The sequence below is a fragment of the Natrix helvetica genome (genome assembly GCF_964273705.1).
Source record: "Natrix helvetica genome assembly, chromosome: 1".
Lineage (NCBI taxonomy): Eukaryota > Metazoa > Chordata > Lepidosauria > Squamata > Natricidae > Natrix > Natrix helvetica.
In genome coordinates, this window is record NC_138548.1 from 292662658 (window position 1) to 292680402 (window position 17745).

Consider the following 17745-nt stretch of genomic DNA (forward strand, 5'->3'; position numbering starts at 1 on the left):
CACACCAGTCGGAGGCCCAGGGGTAGGATTGGGGCCTGCACCGAGGTGCAAGGCTCCGCAGGAGAAGCAGGGAGGAGAATGACTATAGAAAAAATCTTCAGGCCTGCGCTTACTTAGGCCTCCTCCCTGAGCCGGTATGATGACCGTTGGAATGGCACAGGAACCAGCGCCGCTCGCAAAAATAGACAAATGGCGAAGGTGGCGATCCTAGCCCGAGAAACCCTTGCTAGGCCCTGCCACCTCCAGCGGCCTCCTGACAACGAGGCTGATGCAAAATGGCGGCCATGGCTGGGCGCGCTATTTTCGCGCCTAAAAATGGCCGCCGCAACAGCGTGGGGCTAAGGGAGAGCGAGGGGCGAACGCGCCTCGCAATGGCGACGATCGCCCACTCCTCCCTGCGGCAGAGGTCCTCTAGCAGGCCGGGGAGCGAAAAAACTTCGACGAAAATAACAAACGAGGGGCCTGGGGACTTAGGAACCTCGCCGCTGCAGCCGCGCCGTTTTAAACGACAAGCGGCAGGCCTCCGAAGCCGTCCCAAGAGGATCGGCTGAGGGGCACCCCCCACCACCTTGTAGCTTACCTCCTGGCCTTCAAGTGCAGATTCTATTGAAGAAAGTCGCAGAATTGAAGAGAGAAACGTCTCACGAGGTTGGGGAATATTAGAGAAAAAACTTTAAACGCAATTAGAGAGTCCAAGCCAAAAAAAAAAAAAGATCAATTTAGCTCAGAGCTCTAACTAAATACGTCCAAACGGGCTGACTGAGGAAGAATTCTGGGGGATTGAGCACACCAGGAGGAGGTGTGGCTTAAGGAAAAATAGTTCCTCAGTCCTAAGGGCAAGCAGACTGAATTAACCCGTTGCTTGGACTCTCCAAGCGGTGTACAGGAAAAGGTCATTTTTATTAGGATAAAACTAAGAAACTGTCTTATTCAGATACAGGGCAAGAGAAATGGAGAGAAACTCTCATCTACGTCCTTAGAATGGCTCAGTCCCAAGGAAACCATCAGGAAAAGCATTTTGATTGATTGCTTTGGCACGCTTCATGTTTTGTTTTATGAGTAGTCTCTTTTAAATAGGCCTGTTGCTTAGCAGTTTCATTACAAAATTTACATTGTAAAGTAAGAGGCCAATTCTAGGTAAGGAATTTCACTGACTGATTGAACACTGCTTACATGTACGGGGATTTGTATGATTGGCCTTTAAAAAAATCTCAGCTGTCTCACCCTGCTGGCATATGATCAGAATTAAATTGTAGGCAAACCCTCACAAAATCCTTTTCTAAAGAAATCTAAGGCAGATAATTAAATCGAGGTGAGAGTTCTGTGGTTGTTAAGCTACATGGCAGCTATTAGTACACCACCACATCTTCTCAAGTATTTCACATCTTAACATTGCAACATCTCATTTTCCTTTGATGTGTCATGAAGATATGCTAGGAACAGAATGAGATATGCCAAAGATGGGAGTTCTGATCAAATCGGTGCTACCCTAATAAGATGACACCTAGACAGATGCGAAGAACTGTCTACTTCTGCCCCATTTCCACTTTACACAGCCTTGCGGAGCAAATGCCAGGTGTCCAAACAAACTGCTTACACTCCCACAGTAAATAACTCATTGTAAATGTAAATGCAGCATTGTGCGGCAACGCTTGTCAGTCCCTTCCCCCTGAATGGCTTTCGATAAGTCCTGGGAGAAAGGCAGAGAGATGCTTTAACAGCATGATTGGCAGCCCACCCAGCCAAGGGGAAAGCAACAGTATCCCCTGCAGTTTGCAGCTGAAACCTCCTCTGTGGGCCAGCAAATGAGGCGGCAGCAGTGTGGATACAGAATCAAGCTCGTTGATGTTGAATGGTTTGTCTCATTAATTGCTCAGCCACAGAACACAAGATACGATTATGCTCCATCTAACTCTGTTGAACCTGAGGATAAAGTCATGCCATAGCATTTGGGTCCCTCTGCTCAGCATCACAAGGCAAAGTGTTAAAATGGACTACTTTCTTATTCCGAGCAACTGTCCTTTTGGATACCTGCTGCCGGTCTGCATAGTTCTTTTATTTATTCATTTGTTTTAAATGTCTATATATGCACCCCTTATCATGGAAGGCACTTTCATATATTGGATCGTGCTTGAAAAATATGTTTTAAGTCCAGGAATATATAACACAGCATACAATAATGAAATACATAAAATAACATTGCAACAGCTATGAGTAGTTCAACTGCACCTTCATAACCTTTCAAATGTCAGGAGGAATTTAAAAAAAAAGACTTTCAGCCTGAGTCCAAGTTGTAGCAAAGCCTTATTTATACTTTCTTTCGAGGGAAATGTCATTCCAATGAATCAGTGCCATAACAGAAATTCCTCCCCCTCCTAACTCCAGCCCAGAACCCATTCATAAAATATAAAGGACCGTCTCCTAATTAAGACCAACCTAGAGCCCTTTTAGACCATGAGCACTTGGTTATTCATTGACACTCTCTCTCTCATACAGGCCCAAATACTAGCAGACGAAGGGCACTTGGCCAGAAATGCCTGAGCTATGTCTTAGCATGCCTAGGACAAGGTTATGCTGCCTTTATATACCATAGACATCTTCCTATAGGCAGATGCCCTGTGGAGGCTGGAGGCTCTAAGAACCAGCTTTTCGCATCTGAGTCATCTTGTCAAGCATTCTTCAATCTGCTGCATTCATGTAACCTGTCAGAACAGCACTTGGAAGTCCTTTTCATCTCCCGTCCCTCTTAAATTGCAACCTAACTAGGTGTCCTTACCAGAAACAGCAACTAAAGTCAGATGTCATTGTTATGATAGCTGCGTGGTGACTGCAGCACAGGTACACTGAGAGAATGGAGAGAAAACTCAACAGCATTCATCTGGTGATAATGATACAAGCAAGTGAAGATTTTCTCTGTGTTAATTTAGAGAAACACCTAAGCTTGTTAAATGAAAGCACTAATACGAACATAGCAATCAATCCAAAATTCGACAGCACCATTCAAGCCAGCATTGACACCACACATTCTGCCCACTCCGTTTCCATAAGCAACAGTGGGAGTTTAATCTCACTGTGAAATCAATTTTGCTCTCATGCTTGTAACCTCTTTGTTCAGTTAGAAACATGAGCCGGGAGCAACTGGTTCCCCTTCCATGGGAGCATCCAGTGGTGTCCTCTGGCATATTTTAGCATAATACAGCTCACAAAAGCCACCACAGCGATAAGTGTTGCACCCAAAATGACCAATGTGAGAAAGTCAACAGAAAACCCTTAGCTAACAAGAAGTGTCATAACCACGGAGGAGAAATTGATGATAAAAAGGAAGAAAACACCAGGAGGCCCAAGAAGAGAGTGCACATTTCTGGACAAGATTTTTCTAGCAAGCTGCCTAGTTTGCAAAGCAGCTCATTTTGGAAAATGGGTAAGAAATGAGACTCTGCATTCCAGATGCTTTACTGGCTGTTATTCCCTAGGGACTTTGCTTACCTGCAGAAAGACATCTTTGCTGGATGAATGGATTTCTCCACTCTCAGACTCAACAGCTTGTGATGGACTCTGCTGGGTTTCTGCAACAGAAGTCTCCATGTTAGCAGCAGCAGCGGCAGCAGCCCACCCCCTTCCTAGTCTCTGTAAGCCCCCTCCAACCCCCTCTCCCCACTCCTCAGCACACTCCACATTAGCTGATAAAACGTATCCCATTTGCTTTACAGTGTCTTCACAGTTTCTAAACATTTTTTAGACTTGTCACAAATGTTAGCAGACAATGTGCAACAACACAGCTGAAGTAAAAGTTTAAAGCCATAGTGCAGCTATGTGTAGATAAAACTAGTGCCGCTCTATGGCTAAATGAGAAACAGGGAACAGTAGGGCATGTAAACTGTACACTGTTGGTGCAAGCTGGTGAACAGTATTATGCAAGAATAAAGCCCCTCCGCACTACGTAGCTGGTAATTTTCTTTATTTATCCTATCTATGTTTCCCTCAATAAAAACCTTATCCAATCATCTGTAGGAAACCCCAGAATTAAACCTAATCCTGTGTCAAATATACAATTGAATAAAAGCTTGCCTTAAGAAAATAATGTCAGAATTAGATCGGCTTGGGAAGAAAACAGTTTAACCTTGAACCATTTCACTGAATCAAGTTATTCATTCAGACCTGGGAGGAACAAGTATGTCATTCGCTCTCTGAAAGACAGGATCAAGAGATCTTGTTCTGTTATACCTAACTTTAAAAAAAAGGTCACTATAAACACTTACCGAAATAGTACTTATTCAAAACAAAGCAGCTTAGCAAGAAGTACTTATTTCATCCTCAGTTTGGTGCCGAGCAAACAATAGAAAAAGGAAAATAATGGGGCAAGAGGCATCTGCAGGCAATATACCATGGAAGCAAAGGGCTTATTGGGGAGGAGGGGGGATTAGGGGGGAGAAACAATGCCCGGAAGTCCCAGATAATAATAAACAATATGGGCCTGCCTGAAAGGAACGGACATAACCTTTCGGACTCAAAATTGCAAATAAACTGTCACAGAGGTCATACCAGGGCACACGGTGATTTCCTCCTCAGCATGATCCTCTGTGGCAATGTCTGGGTTCTTCGTATTGTCTAAAGGAGTCAAGGCACAAATACTGCCAAAACACAAACACATAATAAATCAAAGTCAGAAAGCATTCTGGCGAAAGGCAGATGGAATTCTGTAAGCTCTGTTTATTCAAAGAGGGTAGCAGGAGAGAATGCAAGGGGGTGGGGAGGAACAATCTTTTTTTTTAAAGGCAAACCTTTTCCTCCCAACCATGTCGTAGGAGCAATGTGCAAAAGGAAGGCTGTTTATTGAGATCTGCAAATGCTTCTTTGGTGCTTTCTAGTCCTGGTCACAGGAATATGCCAGGTAGCAAAACAGCCATATGCTTAGTGAGCAACTCCTTAAAGCAGAGCAGAGTAGGGAACTTTTTGACAATGAACGCTTCATTATCCATATTTTACTGATCAGTTTTTTCTGTATCATCACTACATTCAGAAGGCAGGAATCTGACACAATTCAAAGTTTCTGTATAGCAAAGTCTTGTCAACATGAAAAGGGCATTTTTTTTCCTTTGCTACATTCAACTTTGCCTGATTGCTCTCATTTCCACTTTCCAGCAAAGTCAGGTTGTCTCCATATCATAAGAGAAAGAGGATAAGTTACTATGACATAACTGTCATTTCATACTTCCCATATGTTTGGTGTAGTTCCCTTGCTGAAAAGATCAAATATGCAAGTGTAAATATAAAAAAACATAAATCCCAGTATTGACTAAAGAAGAGTTGCTAAATTCAGCCAAAAGCCTTAAGCAGACAGAAACGGCCACAGCCAATTTATGATAAATAAGAAAACTAATGGAAAATCATGTGACTTCTCTCACTCTTTAAATAAAATAAAATAATCATTTAACATCACTATTAATAAAACTATTTTAAACCAGTTGTTATGGATCCAAGCTCCATGTAAACTATCGAGATTTACATCAAAAGACCTTGTGCTAAACAGTTTGCTAGGACATTTATAAAATGGGTTAATCAATTTGAAGTCCTCATGCATTGCTTGCTACATCAAGTATTTTCTGGTAACAAAACATACTGTCATTTATTTAAATCTCAATCTAATGTATTTTGGTAAAGCTAGAAAACGACAAAACTGAGGGGTTCACAAAAAACAGCAGAGGGAGAACCCATTTCCAAAATTATTCCACAAGCTAAAGACTCAAAGAGCATTTGAAACTCACTGAAACTCACTGAAACATCACTGTCGAAGTGATGTCCCGGTGTTTGGAGGCCGTCGGGGTCTGGATGGGGGACAACAGACTTAAACTCAACCCCTCCAAGACTGAGTGGCTGTGGCTACCGGCACCTCGGTTCAGCCAGCTGACCCCATCGCTGGCCATAGGGGGCGAACAATTGCCCCCTGTGGAGCGGGCGCGCAATTTGGGCGTCCTCCTTGATGCCCGGCTGTCAATGGATGACCATGTGGCAGCCGTGGCAAGGGGGGCGTTCCACCAGGTTCGCCTGGTGCGCCAATTGCGCCCCCTACTGGACCGGGATGCCCTACGCACGGTCACTCATGCGCTGGTGACGTCCCGCCTGGATTACTGCAACGCTCTCTACATGGGGCTGCCCTTGGGACGCGTCCGGAGACTGCAGTTAGTTCAGAACGCAGCCGCGCGGGCTGTGATGGGGAGTACGAGGTACTCCCACGTAACACCGCTCCTGCGCGAGCTGCACTGGCTGCCTGTGGTTTTCCGGGTGCGTTTCAAGGTGCTGACTACCATCTTTAAAGCGCTCCATGGCACGGGACCTAGTTACTTGCGGGATCGCATCCTCCCACATACATCCCTGCGGCCAATTCGCTCACACAGGGAGGGACTTCTCCTGGTGCCGTCCACTAGGCAATGCCAGCGGGCGACACCAAGGAGTAGGGCCTTCTCTGTGATGGGCCCAACCCTCTGGAATGACCTCCCCCCCCCGACATTAGAACTACTTCTGACCTCCGCTCCTTCCGGCAAAAACTGAAGACCCACCTGTTCCGATTAGCAGGCCTGGCATAATTCAACTGTCCCTCCTGGCAAATGTATTATATCTGGTTATTTTAGGGATTTTTTAATTCACTGTATCTGTTTTTAAGGGTTTAACTTATAATATATTGCTTTGTACAGTTCTTTTAACTGCATTTTAACCTCCTCCAAGTTAACTATCAACTGTACATATTTAATTTTATTGTATCTTGTTATATTTTGTATGAACTGTACACCGCCCCGAGTCCCTTTTGGGAGAGGGGGCGGTCTAGAAGCATTAAATATTATTATTATTATTATTATTATTATTATTATTATTATTATTATTATTTGGGTGCTGTGCACTGTCCAGCACAGGGCTCCGCTGGCAAAGGGCCACTTGCCAGATGGCAGCATTTAATGTGCACAGATGAATATATATAGGCCTGGTTTCTAAGGATTCCCGCCTACTAGACATCTGGAAACCAGCCAGTCAACAAACGAGCCCCACCCACCACCCAGGCCATTACAACACAAAACAACAACGGACACACAGCCAGCACCAATCAGCCAATCATGATACAACCACACAACCAATCATTCCACTTACTGAAACAGCCAGCACTCCACTCCACCCCCCAAGATTTATAGAAAGATGGCAGCTCCCAAAATATATTTCTGCTTTTAAATCAATGTGCTGTTTTATCATCTTTCCAGCCATGTATGTATTTTTGTCCAATATTTTTATATATTCAGATCAAAATGAATTTTTACAAAAGAGACAAATTAAAGACAATATGAAAATATTTTAAATACACTGAAGTATTATGACGCACACTCAGAGAAGCAAATGGCATTGATTTTCCTAGATGCAAAAAAGCATTTGACAATGTGAACTAGCAATTTATGCTAGCACAACTAGAAGAGCTGGGGAGCACAACTGGGGAGAGATTTATTAGTATGATTAAGGTCACATTTTATAAGCAAACTGCAAAGGTGATGTAAATGGAGATATGACTGAGAAGGTTAGCATCAAAGAAGGTATGTCCCTTGTCTCCCCTCCTATTTATATTGACATTGGAAGTATTAAACAGAAATATTAGACAAGATACAGAGATAAAAGGTATGGAAATAAAAAAGGAAACATATAAATTACAGGCATTTGCAGATGATTTAGTTTTTATTCTGGAAGATCCACAAAAAACATGGACTAAATTAATAAAAAAGAAGAAGAACATGGCAAAGTGGCAGGATTGAAAATAAATAAAGAGAAAACTAAGATTTTAATGAAAAATCTGGCAGATAAACAGAAAAAAAACTTAATGAAGAGAATAAATATATTGCTGAGATTATTATACTTATTTCAAACAATTCCGATAAAATTGGGGGGAAATGCTTTGGGGAACTTAAAATAATATTAAAATATATCTGGCAAGAGAGAAAAAAGCAAGAATTAGTTTTATGCTAATGCTGCAGGATTCAAGAAATAGAGGGGGCTTTGGATTACCAAATTGGGAATTGAATTATCAGGCCACAGTATTAACATGGATGAAAGAATGGATTGTATTGAGGCATACAAGACCATTGACTTTGGGGGGACATGATTTGCAATTGGGTTGGCATGCTTTCTTGTGGTATGGGAAAAGTAAAATACACGGTTACTTTCAAAGACATTACATTAGAACCACACTACTGTTAGTATGGTTGAAAATCAGAGAGCAACACTACTTGAGGATACCAGTTTGGCTTTCAACAATGCAAGCACTGATTCACCCAAGCATTATTAACATGGGAAACATTGTTAGATATAAAGATATTCTGAATGAAAAGTGGGAGCTCAAAATTAAACAAGAATTGAGTTATCAAGGGATCGATATGTCATGGTACTCACAAATACAGATACATTCTAGATATGAGAAAGATGTTAAATTATATGGTTTCGATAAAGAATTAACAAAATTAGGTAAGATATTAATACGGTCAGAAGAAAGATTGATAAAGAAAATGTATAGCTACATTTTCACCAAATTGGAAGATGAACAAGTGAAGGAGACAATGATAGCATGAGCAAAAAACTTTGGCTACACAGAACTAGATAAATGGCAAAAATTGTGGGACAGGAACTATAAACTAACAATGTCAACCGCATATAAAGAAAATTTGTATGTTTTATAGATGGCACTTTGCGCCGGCGAAATTGGCAAAGATGTTTAAAGAGAAGTCAGCTAAATGTTCAAAGTGCCACCAGATACCTGGGTCTTATTATCAGCAGATGAACTTTCTGATGAAATTAGATGTCACAGCATGGAATGGTCAGACTTGATCCCAGAGGTCTGATGAGGGCAGCCACCGACTGCATTATGAAGTTCCCAGGACCTCAGATTAGCAAGCAAACTGTACTGCATCATCCCTGCTGTGGCTTGAAAAATGTGCAGGATACTAATCCTTTACTCAAACTCTGGGAAAACGGAACAAGTCTTAAGAGACTGATGGCTTTGCATTATGACCATTTGTAATTTAGATAAATGCCACCCCAGAATTAGGGTTGTTCCCATTAAATGCAAGCTAATGAATACTTCCCAAATAATGGTTCCCCTCCTTTGCTCTTCCCTTTCAGTCCCTCCTGACAGTAATGATGACAAGGAAACTGACCCATCCTTGAATACCTCACTCCCAAAAGCATTCATATAAAAGACAAACCAACAAATTCCTTGTGCAACTCTGTACATATTATTCCCAACTTGCTGCAAGGTGGGAAGAGTTATCACATCAGTTAGTCTGCTCCCTCATACTGCATTCAGCCAAAATGTTGTTAGATCAATGAAAACAGGATACCAGGCAGTGAAAAACTGGTGGCCTCATGCCAAGGCCACTTAATTATAAGACCTGGGAAAACTAACCTGAGAATTAAGTGACTTTTCCCAGCAAGCGTCTGATCGAGCACAAATATTGGGACTTTCCTGGGAATTTATTTCATGAAACGTTCCCTGACCTGTGCCATCTCTTCAAATGGCCTCCATTTTCTGATCTCGGTGGAAAACTGTTCTAGCTTGCACGTTTCATTCTTGCTTTAAGAAGCTTCAAAGAAGCAGACTTCCAAAAATATATCCTAGAAATGGTCATTTTGCTATTCCCGCTAAAGAAGCTATGTAGCAGTCACCCAAATATAAAAAGTAAACAGCTCCCAATCCTTCTGTTTCATTTTCTGAAGGAAACTGAGTTTGAAGCTTCCAAATTACATGTATCACTCGCTCGTACTTTAATTGGACTTCCAACAACATTGTTGTCTCAACGAAACAAATATTGTCACTATTAGGATGGATTTTCTTAGATTCTTCTTCTATTCTTTCCATTTCAACTCATGCACCTGTGTGCACGCACACACACAATCACCATGCCAACACATGGACTCTGAATTTATTGCTGTCGCTATTCCCGAAAGCCTCCTGCTATGAGCACCTATATCAAATTAAATCATCACATTTTTTGGCCAGGAGCTGTACTTATGAAAAATCTTTGTTGAATTGGATACTTCTTCCTTTATATTTTAAAGAATGGGACACATTTCTGATGGCTATTCTCTTCTGCTGGATCATACGTGCAATACAGGTAGTTTTGCTTAATAACCATTCATTTAGTGACTGTTTTAAGTTCAACAGCACTGAAAAAAGCTACTTAAAGCCCTCGCACTTATGACCACCACAGATCACATGATGCAGTCAGCCACCTGGTACCCATCACACATTTATGACAGTCATAGCATCCTGGGGTCATGTGATCGCCAGTTGCGACCTTCCCAGATGGCTTCAGACAAGCAAAGTCAATGGAGAAGCTGGCAGGACAGGTCGCAAGTCACAATCAATGTCTCACTTATGCCTACAGTGATTCACTTAAAGACTGCACCGTTTAAAGATGAATCAATAGAGGCTAGAAAATACGATCACAATAGTGATTGTAAGTTGAAGGATACCTGTAAGAATAATGTAAAAGTATTTGTCAATTTAGGACTACAATTGGGACCAGAACTTCTACCACTACACAATAAGCTCATTATGTGAGTCATCATGTGACGGAGGCCGATTTTGCAACCTTTTCTGCCACAGTCATTAAGCAAATTACATGATTATTAAGTGTATCTGACTAACCCCCCCCCCTCCCCAATTGACTTATGATTATTGGATTGTCCAGGAAGGTCGCAAATGGTGATCACATAATACTGCAATCATAAACACAAGACTAAGCCCCCAAATCATGATCACATGACTGTTGGGACACTCTGAGAGTTATAAGTGCAAGGACCGGTCCTAAGTCACTTTTTTCAGTGCCATAACTCCGAATGGTCACTAAAGGATCGGTTTGAAGTCGAGGACTAGCTGTATACAATTTTCAGACAACAGGACAAGAAATTGTCTATCATATTTCATCACCATGCAAACAAAAATGACATCCCTGTGTACAACTACCACATCTTTAACCTAATACTTAATATAGTCTGCACTCTGAAATACTTAAAGGTACAAGACAGACTTTCTGGGCTGCAGCTTCCTCAGAAGCCATGAACCAAGGTAATTTGTCTTTTACAAAGTCAACAGTGATGAAATATATCTCCTTACCTTTGTGTAATCTGTACAGGCTCCCTTTCTTCAAGCATATCGTCTGCAAACAGCACTTGAGAAGACTAAGAAGAAGAAGAAATTATAATTATTATTTGACGATACATTATAGTATCAACTATATTACAGGTAGTCCTTGACTTATAACAACTGTTAGAACAACGGAACAGAACAACTCTTCATTTCAGTGACAGTTTGAAGTTAGAACAGAAAAAAGTAATGGACGATCATTTTTCACACTTACAACCCTTGCAGCCTCTCCAGGGTCACATGATCAAAATTCAGATGCTTGGCAACTGATTCATAACTGACTCATACTGACAATGGCTGCAGTGTCCCAGGGTCGTGTGTTCATCTGTTGTGACCTTCTGACAAGCAATTAAATGGAAAAGCCAGATTCACTTAACAACCATGTTACTAACTTAACAACTGCAGTGATTCACCTGACAACTGTGGCAAGAAATGTTGTGAAACGGGGCAAAATTCACTAAACAAATACCTTGCTTAGCAACAGAAACCTGGGGCTCAATTGAGATCGTAAGTTGAGGGCTACCTGTATTACACATCTAAAGAGATCCAAAGATCACCTGATTTCAAAATCATAAAAGTGAGAGCAGATTCCAAAAGGAAGGGGTCATCTAATACTTGCTCGCAACTCCTTAAAGAAGCTGGCTCTTTTTCTGGGAATTATGGCAGGAGGTCCATACATTCTTATTCCCCTAGGTGTGTATTAAAGAGGTCCCCTTCAAATCAAATCGCTACAGAGTACTCAAAAAAGCTAGAAGAAACTACCACCATAACTAATTTCCCATAACTAATCTCTCGTGAAGAAGGTCTGCTATAACAATTAGGACAAAAACAGAAAGCAATGCAAGCCAAGAATTGTAGCAAAGAAGGCATGCTCTGTTGGACAAGTTGACATAAAATGAATAATCGTAATAAAAGCTTGTTCTCATGATACCTAAACTCAAAAGTTAAATTCAGAAGCGAGAGTGTTATAGAAGCTAACTCTGAAAAAGAACCAATCTGAAGAATATTAATACATTTCAGACACTGAATGCATCACATTATTTTCTAAAACAGAAATACAATCTTGCAAAATGTTTTGTGAGTAAATATACCCTGAAAAATGAAGTCCACATCAGAATTAATCAGTTGGACATAAAGTTGACAAATGGATTATCATTTCACATCTACAGACATTAGTGAAACATTAATTGTACTAAATACATATTCTGAAATGTAAATATGTTTTACTATACAAATTTTAAATGAAGTGGCTTTCTGGATTTGAGAATTCTTCCAGGGCCAGGTGCTAAATATTTACTTATCTGTGTTTTTCTACACACAAAGCTTTTGGATTTAAAAGAATAAGAAAAAAATCTGAGAATAATAGAAAGCTAGAATCTCTAGCCTGACAACTGTCACACACCTTAATTCTTTAACCTTATTCTGCTAAATTTGTGCCTATGTTTTTCCTTTCTCTTTTTCCAACCTCCCCACTCTTGCCCCCATTTACATTTTCCTTTCTTTCTTCTTCCTATGCCTCATATTTTTTTATCAATCTATGCAAACATACTGTGAGTTATCTATTTTTGGGGAAGAACATGACCCTAACTATAAGTGAGGACAGATACTATACACAGTCTCTTTCCTACTATCTTTCAAAAGCAGAGTCAATACTATGAGAAAAACCTGAAAACACTACTTAAGGGGGAAAGGCAAATGAGCCATTTGTTAGGGCAGGCGAGGCGCTGCCCTGTCAGCTGGCCAGCACGCATGCGCACGCTGGCCAGCTGACTTCAGCCTACTTTTGAGGCCATTTTTTTTTTGTCCTCCAGAGGCTTCCTTGAAGTCACTTCTAGTTTGCTCGTAGGGCTGGTTTTTGCCCTCCGGGGCCTTCAGGGAAGCCTCCTGAAGGCCCCTGAACGCTCCGGAGGTTGAAAATTGCCCCTACAGACAAACCAGAAGTCACAATTCCCGAACTTCCGGGTTCTCCATAGGTCCATTTTTTGCCCTCCAGAGCCTTCAGGGAAGCTCCTGAGGCCTCCGGAGGGCGTCTGGGGAGGCAGGGGAGGCTGTTTTCGCCCTGCCCAGGCTCCTAGAAAGCCTCTGGATCCTGGGGAGGGTGAAAAAACTGCGACCAAAGCGGGGGTGGTGGTTGCTGGTTGCACGTGCATGCGCGCAGGGTGTGTGTGTCACGAACATAGCATTATGGGTATGGCAAGCTCGTGCACTACCCCCCCTGCGCTCCCCCCGCTTTTGGCACTGGAGCCAAAAAAGGTTCGCCATCCCTGCCCTAGGACCCTGAGCAGACCCAACAAATATACTTTTCCAATGTGTATGTGCCATCAGGTAACGTATTTGAAACCTTTTGGAAAATAGTTCTGCCTTTCCTCCATCCTAGGGCTGGAAGAGAAAATGATTGGCCACAAGTCACCCAGTTGACTGCATGCCTATGATGGGATTAGGCCTCTACATCAAACTGGCTTTTCCATTGCCCTTTGCAAAGAACCTCCTCTTATAGTCTTAAGACTGTAGAGCAGATGTCTAAAATACAATACAAATGACCAACCTCAAATGTATATTTCTCAGTTCCCTTTTTAAAAAGAAAGTGCTTATTCAGATTCAGAAAGATTAATGTTTGTTCAAACCAATCCCAGAAAATAAACTAAGAAACTGAATTGCTTCCTTAGCAAGAAAGAGACATAATAATTCCTAATGTTAACGTAGATGGATTTGAAACCTCTTATCCCCATACCAAAGCATCCCCTCTCTCTCTGAAATAATTGTCCTCAATCCAGATGATTAAAGGTCTGGAGACTAAAATGTATGAAGAACAGTTACAGGATTTAGGTTTGGCTAGTCTAGAGAACAGAAGGACTAGGGGAGACATATTCTAGTATTTGACAGGCTGCCACAAAGAGAAACAGGGGGTCAACTTATTCTCAATAGAGATGGAGATAGCATCCATGTATGAGTTAACACTGTCCATTCTCTGATTAGATTGAGTCTGATTACTAATTAATTAACCACCTCTATAACCCGTCCCCATGAGTGACTCCACCCAGCTTCCGACTCAGTCCACTCTGTCGTCTTATCCAGCATTTCCAGTATTTGAGCTTATTAACAACGAATTTCTCTTTATTGAATATCAAATTTTACTGTAAGTAATTGTGGAAGAAAAAGAGTGGGCTGGTGACATCAGAGCCAAACGAATTGGCCAGCAGGAGCCTTGGGGCTCTCCGGGAGAGGCTCATTGAGGCAATCCTACCCAGCCACGAGCCGCAGGTGCGAGGGGTGGGGGGACGCGCGCTGACAAGCCAGTCCTGGTTATTCATTTTGTATGCTGCGATCCCCGGGACAGAATCCCCCACCTGCTGTGTGCCGCCAATTGTGCAGCATGATTTGCATGGCTGCAGGGCACTTAACAGCATTGCCCCCGGCGTCTCCCAGCCGGGTCGCCTGAAAGAACCGCCACAGCACCAGGAAAGGAGCAGGCGGCGATAAAAGGCGCGCACAGCCTCTTTGGCCTGAGGCTCACAGAAGCTAAAAAAGAGCACCGGCAGCCATTTTGAAGGGGAAAATTTGCTGCAGTTGCCATTTTGAATATAACGGTCGTTCTAATGGCAGACAGCAGCATGGCAGACCATCTCCCTGGCATGGAGACAGAGGGTCAGGGAGGTTTGCTGGTGATAGCTGGAGGGCCCGATCCACCGGCCTTGCCTTCCTTGTCCCAGGGCAGCAGTACAACCAAGCCACATGATAAGAGCTCTAAGGACTCTAAATCATCCAGCAAGGGCTCCAAGTCTAAAAAGACCTCTAATCTGTAGACACTACTCCCCAGGCCAAGACCAGGCCTCCTTGCCATTCCTCCACTTCCAGATCAGGCCACAGTCATCCACTGCAGTTGGATCCTGGCCCTGGCCCATTTAGCCCGATGCTGCCTATCAATACTTCAGGGCTCTCGGGGCAATCTGTACCACAACCAGCCCCTATGGAGCCTCGCCTACCTAGCAGACATGTGGAGGCCACATTTACACCCACGGCTGCTAGCCTACGCCCTGAGTACCCAACCCTCGCCATGCCGCTAGATTACCAATCCATCATTGTGGAGCCCATTAAGCAGGGGATTGCGGCTGGATTGCAGCAACAGCGAGTGCAGCCAACACCCCCACCGGCCACCCTGGCTCGCATCCACAATGATCTTGTTCCCAGCCTGGAGGCAGACCAATCGCCTCAACACCCCCATCGCAGATGCTCCCCGGTCTTGGAGGAAGGGGAGATCAGCGAGGCCGAACTATCTGAGGAAGAGGGGGCAGCCCCGACAAGCATGTTGCCTTAGGCCTCTTTCCGTCGGTGCTGTTCAAACATCTGCTTTCCAAGGCAATCACTGCAGCCAATATTGGAGGGCAGGTGGAGGCTCCCTCAACCTGGTTTACTGAGCATAAGCTGGAGTCAGACACTACCCCTGCTCCCCAGTTGTTTATGGACACCGCCCAGAGACAATGGGCTACACCAACATCAGGCCCAGCCCTTTCCAGCTCTGATAGGTGCTTTTACAACATGGCAGAGGACCTTGACAAACTGTTGCTGTGGCCCACGGTGGATGCCCCGATTTCAGCCCTTCACTCTAATACTACACTGCCCGGTCCCAGGAAGATAAGACATAATCCTGATGGGCACTAAGGTGTTGGCCGCCCTGACAGCCTATTTGAGAACAGTGCCCATCAGGATTATGGCTTATCTGGATGACATCTTGCTATTGTCACACTACAGGGATGGGGCCACGAGGGACCTCGACACCACTGTTCAGATCCTCCAATCCCACTGTTCAGATCCTCCAATCTTTCCATCAACAGGACCAAGAGTCACTTTGCACCCACCACTCGTATTTTACACCTGGGAGCTTGGATTGACACTGAGGTGACCCAGTTGTTCCTCTCTGAGGAGAGACAAAACAGTCTCTGCCAACTAGTGTCTCAGGTGGAGAGGGAAAGGAAGGTATCGCTAGCTACCTTGTCTAAATTACTGGGGAAGATGGTTTCAGCCATTTCGATTGTCCCTTGGGCCAGACTAAACACCAGGGAATTACAATGGTTCCTGCTGCCCTTCCAAAAGGAATGGAGAAGCACTTTCCTGGCTAGAGTCACCTTGCCTGACGAGGTGCGGCGCTCCTTACGTTGGTGGAGGTCCCCTGCGATCACCAAAGGGTGTCAGTTTGGGGTGGAGGACAGGGTCACGATCACAACTGACGTGAGTCTCCGAGGTTGGGGTGCCAACCTTGACGCACATTTTGCACAAGGCAGGTGATCGGATGAGGTGGGTACCTTGAGTATTAACCTCCTTGAACTCAGAGCCATCTGTCTTGCCCTCCTCCACTTCGTAGACTTCGTAGATCAGGGGGACCCATGTATTGGTTCTGACTGATAACATTACAGCCAAGGCCCATGTGAACAGACAGGGGGGCACCAGGTCGAGAGAACTAATGGGGGAGACGGACGAGCTGGGTAGCTTGGTGGAGATTAACCTCCTGTCCCTCACCGCTGAGCACATTTCAGGGGTGGACAATGCGAGGACAGACTGGCTCAGCCGCTCAACCCTATATCAGGCAGAGTGGAGATTACATCCTTCTCTTTTCCAGGGGATTATGTGATGGTTCAGGGTTCTGATTATGGACCTATTTGCCTCTCCAGCCAATACTCAACTGCCCCGGTTCCTCACGAGGTTTCCCGCGGCAGGTGCAGAAGGGACGGACACCCTCTGCTGGCCCTGGCCTCAGGGGCTACTATATGCCTTCCCACCGTTTCCACTTTTGTCCAGGGTCATGCACAAGATCATTTCATCCAGGGCAGAGATCATACTAGTTGCCCCACATTGGCCGTGCCAGCCATGGTTTGCAGATCTCCAGACATTGTCTGTGGAGAGGTCCTGGAGAATCTAGCCAGACAAGGTGTCCCTCAGCCAAGGGTTGCTGGAGCACCTGGACCCCCAATGGCTCCAGTTGACCACCTGGGGCTTGAGCGGGATAGTCTGACGTTTGACAGATTTTCAGCTAGAGTCATAGACACTATACAGGCATCCAGGCGACCCTCCAAGGATCGCATTTATAACACTACCTGGTGAATATTTTGTGAATGGTGCTCTGATAGGATAACACCTATTTCAGCCTCGGTTCCCCAGGTCCTGGAGTTTCTCCAGGACAGTCTTGTCAAGGGGTTATCACCCAATACTCTTAGGTGGCAGGTGGCAGCCTTGTCCACCATGTTGTCTGGGGAGGGGGTCAGTCATTATTTCATCACCCGTCGGTTAGGAGGTTTTTAAAAAGGGCCTCTAACCTAAGGCCACCTGTAGTGCACAGATGCCCCACATGGGACTTGTCAAAGGTTCTCACCGCCCTCACAAAGCCTCCATTTGAGCCCCTCTGTATTGTCTCTCTTCAATTTCTTTCCCTGAAAGTATCGTTCTTAGTTGCCATCACCTCTGCTCAGAGGATATCAGAGATCCAGGCACTATCAATTAGAGAGGGATTTTGTACCTTTTATGAGGATAGGGTGGTACTCAGGCTGGACCCTTCATTTCGCCCCAAGGTCAATACGTGG

At 44.0% G+C, this 17745-nt stretch overlaps 1 protein-coding gene across 4 annotated transcripts in view; it reads right to left on the reverse strand.

Moving 5' to 3' along the window:
• UIMC1 (ubiquitin interaction motif containing 1) overlaps window positions 1-17745 on the reverse strand; it is a 103617-nt gene that overhangs the window by 33587 nt on the left and 52285 nt on the right. For all 4 annotated transcript variants that reach the window (XR_014175086.1, XM_081949317.1, XM_081949316.1 and 1 more), the window contains 3 exons: window positions 11144-11208; window positions 4543-4631; window positions 3487-3566 (listed from right to left, as the gene is read on the reverse strand). Coding sequence is in view for 3 of the 4 variants with exons in the window: in XM_081949317.1 (XP_081805443.1) it covers window positions 3487-3566; window positions 4543-4631; window positions 11144-11208 (234 nt within the window). In the remaining variant the exon portion in view is untranslated. The remainder of the gene's footprint in view (window positions 1-3486; window positions 3567-4542; window positions 4632-11143; window positions 11209-17745) is intronic.